The sequence below is a fragment of the Nerophis ophidion genome, linkage group LG13 (genome assembly GCF_033978795.1).
Source record: "Nerophis ophidion isolate RoL-2023_Sa linkage group LG13, RoL_Noph_v1.0, whole genome shotgun sequence".
Lineage (NCBI taxonomy): Eukaryota > Metazoa > Chordata > Actinopteri > Syngnathiformes > Syngnathidae > Nerophis > Nerophis ophidion.
Window position 1 is genome coordinate 17,499,839 of NC_084623.1, and position 8,407 is coordinate 17,508,245.

An 8,407-nucleotide genomic window follows, 5' to 3' on the forward strand; every position below is an offset into this window, starting at 1 on the left:
CAAGTAGACTTTACCTACTTTGTTTAAACAAGTTGCCGATCACACAGGAAGCTAAAGCTACAACTTAGCACAGACTAGAGCAGGGGTCGGGAACCTTTTTGGCTGAGAGAGCCAAGAAGCCAAATATTTTAAAATGTATTTCCCTGAGAGCCATATAATATTTTTTTAACACTGAACACAACTAAACGCATGCATTTTTAAGTAAGATCAACATTTCCAGAGTATAGTAGGTCTCGTATTCTTTGTAATAACATTGTTAGTCTGAAGCAAACTGTGGAGGGGTGTGGCCTGTGGGCCTGCAGCAAAGCGGGATTTTGCCAGGACCGGCCTCAAAATCAGTGACAGGTGTGTAGATGGCCCACCTAGGCCTTGTTATCTTATCACCTGTCGCTCTGTTATAAGCAGCAGCCAGGAAGAGAGACGAGGTTGGGGCTGGAGCCAGAGCACGAGTGAGGACGAAAGAGAAAAAGACAATTGCTGGAAAGCAACAGAGACTAATTGAAAAAACAAAACAATATTTTACCCTAAAACATGTCGGTGCTTGGTGGTCTGAAGAACCCCCAGGAGGGCAAGCCCAAGACTAACCAATAATAAATAAATTACTTCTTACCATTAACGCAACTTCTTGAACATAAAAATGCATGAGAATGTCTTATATTTTGAATGTTATTTTTAACACTATGATTACAAGTGGAATTATACATTACTTATCCTGTTAAGCAATGTCAGCTCAGATTTATCCGAGAGCCAGATGCAGTCATCAAAAGAGCCACATCTGGCTCTAGAACCATAGGTTCCCTACCCCTGTTATATGGTAAGTAGAATTTACTTGATACTGGCAAGTGAGTGTTACTTAATATTGCAGCATTAAATTTTACTTAAATCATTCACGGTGGAAGAGGGGTTAGTGCGTCTGCCTCACAATACGAAGTTCCTGCAGTCCTGGGTTCAAATCCAGGCTCGGGATCTTTCTGTGTGGAGTTTGCATGTTCTCCCCGTGAATGCGTGGGTTCCCTCCGGGTACTCCGGCTTCCTCCCACTTCCAAAGACATGCACCTGGGGATAGGTTGATTGGCAACACTAAATTGGCCCTAGTGTGTGAATGTGAGTGTGAATGTTGTCTGTCTCTCTGTGTTGGCCCTGCGATGAGGTGGCGACTTGTCCAGGGTGTACCCTGCCTTCCGCCCGATTGTAGCTGAGATAGGCGCCAGCGCCCCCCGTGACCCCGAAAGGGAATAAGCGGTAGAAAATGGATGGATGGATGGCGTGCAAATACTTACAATAACTTTTTCAAGTAAATCTTATGAGTTATTTTTTCAGCGTAGCACGCTGTGTTCAAAGTTGGAATTGCCACAAAACACGTTTTTTTTAAGGTTTTCAACACTTTACTGCCATCTGGTTGCTAAAGTGTCTAGTGCACCCCTCCAATTTGTCGCGTTTCATGTCTAAGGTAAACCGCGACAAATGTGGCCCTGTGAATACCCTTCCGACTGCAGAATTTTTTTTTTTTTTTTTTTTACATATTGTACGCTCATTGATGTACAAAGTGCACTGACCTCATCTGAGCCATCCAGGCAGTTGTCATGTCCGTCACATCGCAGGGTGGCAGATACGCACCCTCCACTAGCACACACATACTCACTCACAGAACATGAAGGGACCACTGTGAATGAGCACAGTACATTTCAGTATCGCTGACTCACAGATACATCTTTGGCGGTAATAACCGACCGAGAAAAGAGCTATTCTAGAACAATCACTCAACAATCAATAGTGACTATAATGTGCAAATAATGACCAGAGAGCATATATCTTTTATACTTGAAGTTATTTCTTCAGGTGATATTCACCCTTGAACTGGGGGAAATATATTTTTAAACTGCAGGTTTTTTCTTGTTGTTTTTTTTCCAGAAAAAGACAGCAATGTTCTATGTACCTGTTCCCTGGCAGCTGATCTCATCCTCTCCCATCTTACAGTCTTCTTGGCCGTCGCACAACCACTTTTTTGAGATGCACAGGTTGTTGTGACAACGAAATTGGTCGTCGGCACAATGGGCCTCACAGCCTTTCTGCGCGCAGAAATGTGAACATGTTAGAAAGTCTGCATAACGTGGACATACAGTAATATTTTAATATTGATGACTGAACTGCTTTCCACGGCTGTGGCAGCACCAAGTTCCTGGGGGTGCAGATAACTGACGATATGACCTTGTCCCTACACACCCGAGCTCTTGTAAAAAGAGCTCAGCAGCGCATGCACTTTTTTTGCGGCACCACATTCTACAGAGGCACTATAGAGCAGTGGTTCTCAACCTTTTTTCACTGATGTACCCCCTGTGAACATGTTTTTAATTCAAGTGCCCCCTAATCAGAGCAAAGCATTTTTGGTTGGAAAAAAGGAGATAAAGGAGTAAAATACAGCACCATGTCAATAGTTTCTGATTTAATAAATTGTATAACAGTGCAAAATATTGCTCTTTTGTAGTGGTCTTTCTTGAACTATAAGGTGGAAAAAAAAGATATAAAAATAACTAAAAACTTGTTGAAAAATAAACAAGTGATTTAATTATAAATAAAGATTTCTACACATAGAAGTAATCATCAACTTAAAGTGCCCTTTTTGTGGATTGTAATAGAGATCCATCTGGATTCATGAACTTAATTCCAAACATTTCTTCACATAAGAAGAAATCTGTAATATTTATATATTTATGGAACATGTCCACAAAAAATCTAGCTGTCAACAATGAGTATTGCATTGTTGCATTTCTTTTCACAGTTTATGAACTTACTTTCATGTTTTGTTGAAGTAGTATTCAATAAATATATTTATAATGTATTTTTGAATTGTTGCTATTTTTAGAATATTTTAAAAAAATCTCACATACCCCTTGGCATAAATTCAAGTAAACCCAGGGAAACGCATACCCGCATTTGAGAACCACTGCTATAGAGAGCCTACTGACCAACTGCATCTCTGTCTGGACTGGAGCCTGCAGTGCCTGAGACTGGAAGTCTCTGCAGAGAGTGGTGAGAACAGCGGAAACGATCATCAGGACTCCTCTTCCTCCGATCCAGGAGATCGCATAAAGCCGCTGCCTGACCAGGGCTAGGAAAATCTGCAGAGACTCCTCCCACCCCCACCACGGACTGTTTTTACTGCTGGACTCTAGAAAGAGGTTCTCCAGCCTCCGTAGCTTCTTCCCTCAGGCCATAAGATTGTTATACGCATCATAAAAAAAAAAATAATTTCCCCCCAAAATGGATTAGCTCGCTGGAATATAATGACAATATAACATAGATCCATACACGTGGATGCATATGCAAAAGTGTAATATATTTATTTTTACAGCAATCTATTTATTTATATCTGGAAATGAACATGGAAATGATTTATTGTCAATTCTTAACATGCACAAGACACATAAGAACTGAAAAGTACATTTTCGGCACAGTCCCACTAAGAGCAGACGTATGTTACAGGGCGACAAGACGGGACCGGCAACGGATGAGCCATTTTTATGGTGCTCCTTAAAAGAGGTGGGGAAAAAGGTGATATTAGGAAAGGGGGGATGAGTAAAAAAATATCAGTCAAAGCCTGGAACCCCAGAAGGGGGTCCAGCCTGAGGAGTCCAAGGGAAAAAAAACTAATTTGCAGTGCACACATAAACACATTACATTTAATCACGACAACTCGCACAGAAGGGGTCGGGGGGGACTTGGAGCCCTGGAAAGCCCCGAGAGGAAAAACAAGCTGTGGTGAAGGCGTGGGGTGGGGGAGGGGAGGTGTGTGCGTGTGTGCCCAATTGTTTTGGGTGTAATGGCGTAACGTTTTTGTAGACTGAGGCCGATCTGAAAAAGTTCGACTCCAGGTGTCGTTGAGAAGGGAGGGAGGTCAAAAGCGTCCATCATTGACGTGACCTCGGGGGTGTTTGTCAGAACAGCCTGGTCCTCAAGGCCATTCATGGGAGTCAAATCGTAGATTAAGATGTTTGTTTTTCGCGAACAGACAAAACAATGGCGTGTATGTTCTTAGCCCATTCTTAGCCAAATTCAATTCAATCTTCCTTTTCAGCAAACTTCTCCATGATGATATCTACACCTTTTATCCTGCACTACCATGAGATAATGCAACAAAATGGTGTCCCTATCTCTATTGGAAAGTTCAAATTTGAATGAAAATAAAAAGGAAGTCTAAGTCTAAGTGTTGCACCTACACGGCATCTGTTATTTATTACACTTGAGTGGGTAAAAACAACGTTAAAAACAATGTTCATTGTCCATGTGTTTAAATGTTGAATGGTTCGAAGTGGCACTAATGGTTCGTAGAAAAGAGAGCTATTGAGCTGATTAGTGCCGATTTCCTTTAAGCGCAGATGTCGTTAAGCCCAGGTCAAAGGTCACCACTATTTAACTGCTGTGACCCTGAAAGCTTCCACCTGGTTATTCGTTTATAGTGTTTTAAACTAGGGCGCACTCTTTTTAATTGAGACAAATTACAAATGAAATGTGCAGTGCAAATATTTAATGAATAATCACAAGTGTTAGTTCCTAAATCATGCACTACATCATTAATATTGATGACCCTACTTTGGTGAACCTTGAAAGCATTGCTTAGGTTTAAATTTGAAAATATTACAATGCCAACTACAACCTAAGGGATGTTGTATGCTGTGCTTAAAAGAAAATGCGCATGATTATTAAAAGCACTAATTAATTCCTACTTAAATGCAAAAAAAAAAAAAAAAATCTAGCAATATCCTCCTGAGACCTAAGAAAATTAAAGTATATGCTTCTCTTGGGTGTAAACAATATGGCACAATTATTTTCATACAATGTCCTTTATATTGGACAACGATATATACTGCCAAATGAAAAAGCGTTTATAGTCCATTATCCATCCATCCGTTTTCTACCGCTTGTCTCTTTGGGGGTCGCGGGGAATGCTATCTCACCTGCATTTGGGTGGAAGGCGGGACAAATCACCACCTCATAATATTTTCTACTAATTTGACTAGAGGAACTTGTTTTGTATAAAACAACAAACCACTTCAGTACATGCCTGTATCGTCTGTACTGTTACATCAACAACAACAAAAAATGAAAGTCACTGGAAATTGAACTTTTTTCAGTTTAGGCATTTATTAAATTTCATTCATACGTTTTTAGTCATATCATGGATGAAACTGCAAGAAGCATTATTTGTGGCGTCAAACATTTTTGTCATTTTGTGAACGAGAAGTAGTAGGAAGCAGTGTTTGGAATGACAGTGTCACTGTTTTATGGCAACGTGTGCTCTAATGCAGTGTTTTTAAACCACTGTGCCGCGGCACACTTGTGTGCCCTGAGATACAGCCTGGTGTTCCATGGGAGATGATCTAATTTCACCTTTAAAAATATTTTTTGCAAAATAGTAATTATAATCTGCAAATTATGTGTTGTTGTTGAGTGTCGGACCCTGCCTACCGCCCGCTTGCAGCTGAGATAAACTCCAGCACCCCCTGCGACCCCGAAAGGGACAAGCGGTATATATATATAATATATATATATATATATGTGTGTATGTGTGAGAAAAATCACAAGACTACTTCATCTCTACAGAACTGTTTCATGAGGGGTTCCCTCAATCATCAGGAGAAATCTCCTGATGATTGAGATCCAATCGAGACATATATATATATATATATATATATATATATATATATATATATATATATATATATATATATATATATATATATATATATATATATATATATATATACATATATATATATATATATTATATAATATACATATGTATGTATATATACACACACATATATATATATATATGTATGTATATATATACGTATATATATACGTATTTATATATATATATATATATTTATACGTATATATGTATATATATATATATATATATATATATATATATATATAGATATATATATATACATATATAGATATATATATATATATATATATATATATGTATATATATAAATATATATATACATATATAAATATGTATGTATATATACACATATACGTATATATATGTATGTATATGTGTATATATACATACATATGTATATTATATAATATATATATATATATATATATATATATATATATATATATGTATATGTATATGTATATATATATATATATATATATATATATATATATATATATATATATATATATGTATATATATATATATATATATATATATATATATATATATATATATATATATATATATATATATAAACAATAATTCACTACTTTTCAAATGCAATTTTCTTAACACTGGTCCTAAGTCGTTATAAATCCATCACAGAAGAGGCACTGGAAACATTTTTGTTCGTCAGCTATTTGGGTAAACTTCATTGGAAGCCCAATATGTAATTTCCTCTTTTGTGTTTGCAGTGAAAGACTGAAATATCCTTGTCCCTTACCAAGGACAAACAGGGATTGCTGGGTCTCAGGAGATTATTAAAAGTAAGTCCTCCTAATAGTAGTTTCTCTTTTAGTGTCAAATTTGTATTACTATTATTGAATATAATGGTTCATAAAGTTGACAGAAATATTAATGATGAACGTGTATGATTCTATTTAATGTTTTTTACACAGAATTAATGTCGCCCTACTGTTGTGCGGTATGACAATTCATAGTCTCTCATGAACGAATACTTGCCTCATCCGAATTATCCAAACAGTCGTAGTCCCCATCACAGCGGAATCGTGATGAAATGCAGTCTCCATTTGCACAGGCAAAGTCTTTGTGGTTGCAAGTGACTGGTACTGGAAATAAATACATAATAAAAGCAGGCGTTACAATCACAGCAAACACAGATCCCCAGATGCAGGATGGTTATTAGCCAAATGTTTATGTTCTGAATCACGGGGAACCTTCAAACAATTTTAAATACTTCAACTCATTTTGTATGGATGACACTTGATAACATTTGAGCACGATGGCAAGACTGATCAGGATGTAAATGCATTCAACTCTGCCTCTGCAATTGAAGGGAAACAACTCTCTGAAGCCAAAATCATGTCCCTGCCATTTAGTGTGAGTGCGTCCCAAAGGACAATATTAGGATGCAACTAAACAGCTGCATCACATCTACTGTGTGGGTTCTCCCACTCATTATCCAGCGTGGGTGTGCAAGTGTCGACACCAACATGGCAGGGGATCTAATTTGTCTGCTTCCATGTCGTTTGCTGGTCCACCTGATCAATTATTTATAATTACATTTTTTAGGGGGATAGCAACGGACATTAGTAAATAATGCAACTGACATGAGTAAATGATGCACATGGTGAATGTTCCCAAAAGATATTTTTATAAGGCCTGGTTCCATGTGTAAAGTGCCTTATGATTTATTTAGTTGTAAACTGGTGATGCATATTTAAAATTGACCTGACCATTAACATTCTAAAGTGCCGTATTTTCCATACTCGAAGGAGATACATTTTTTCCCACACTTTAAGCCATGTGGCTTATAAACAGTGCGGCTAATTGAGGGATTTTTCTTCGCTAACGGCCATAATGTCTTTTATTCAAATACTTTTCATATTACACCGACAGATCCACTGAAAAAGGTGTGTTATTTATTGTGCCGTGGCGCCATCTTTTGACAAGCAGGTTGTCACGCCAAATTTCTTCTCCCTACAAAAACGCCCCCCCCCCCCTCCCCCATTTACTTCCGGGGTCATGATTAAAACAGATGTTTTGTTAACGCTATATTATAAAAATTTAACACTATATTATAAAAATACAGACGTTTTGTTAACGCTATATTATAAAAAAAATTTAAAAAACAATTTAGAAACACAAGCTATGGGATGACATAAGGGGAAACGTGACCCCGGAAGTAAATGCGTCATCCCATAACTTGTGTTTGTAAATTGTTTTTAAAAAAAATTTTTATAATATGGCGTTAACAAAACGTCTGTATTTTTATAATATAGCATTCTATTTTTATAATATAGCGTTCTATTTTTATAATATAGCGTTATATTTTTATAATATAGCGTTAACAAAACGTCTGTATTAATCATGACCCCGGAAGTAAATGCATCATCCCATAGCTTGTGTTTGTAAATTGTTTTTTAATTTTTTTTTTATAATATGGCGTTAACAAAACGTCTGTATTTTTATAATATAGCGTTCTATTTTTATAATATAGCGTTCTATTTTTATAATATAGCGTTATATTTTTATACCATAGCGTTAACAAAACGTCTGTATTAATCATGACCCTGGAAGTAACTGGGGGGTGGGGGAGAAATTTGGCGTGACAAGGACAAAAAAAGGTGCCGCTGGTTGAAAATTTACTTCCTGTTTCGTGCCTTGAACGGGAAGTATAACCAATTCTTGCAATGCAGTATTAGGTAT

At 37.0% G+C, this 8,407-nt stretch overlaps 1 protein-coding gene across 6 annotated transcripts in view; it reads right to left on the reverse strand.

Moving 5' to 3' along the window:
* lrp1bb (low density lipoprotein receptor-related protein 1Bb) overlaps positions 1–8,407 on the reverse strand; it is a 993,888-nt gene that overhangs the window by 111,486 nt on the left and 873,995 nt on the right. For all 6 annotated transcript variants that reach the window (XM_061918476.1, XM_061918478.1, XM_061918475.1 and 3 more), the window contains 3 exons: positions 6,701–6,807; positions 1,937–2,069; positions 1,557–1,663 (listed from right to left, as the gene is read on the reverse strand). In XM_061918476.1, coding sequence (XP_061774460.1) covers positions 1,557–1,663; positions 1,937–2,069; positions 6,701–6,807 — 347 coding nt within the window. The remainder of the gene's footprint in view (positions 1–1,556; positions 1,664–1,936; positions 2,070–6,700; positions 6,808–8,407) is intronic.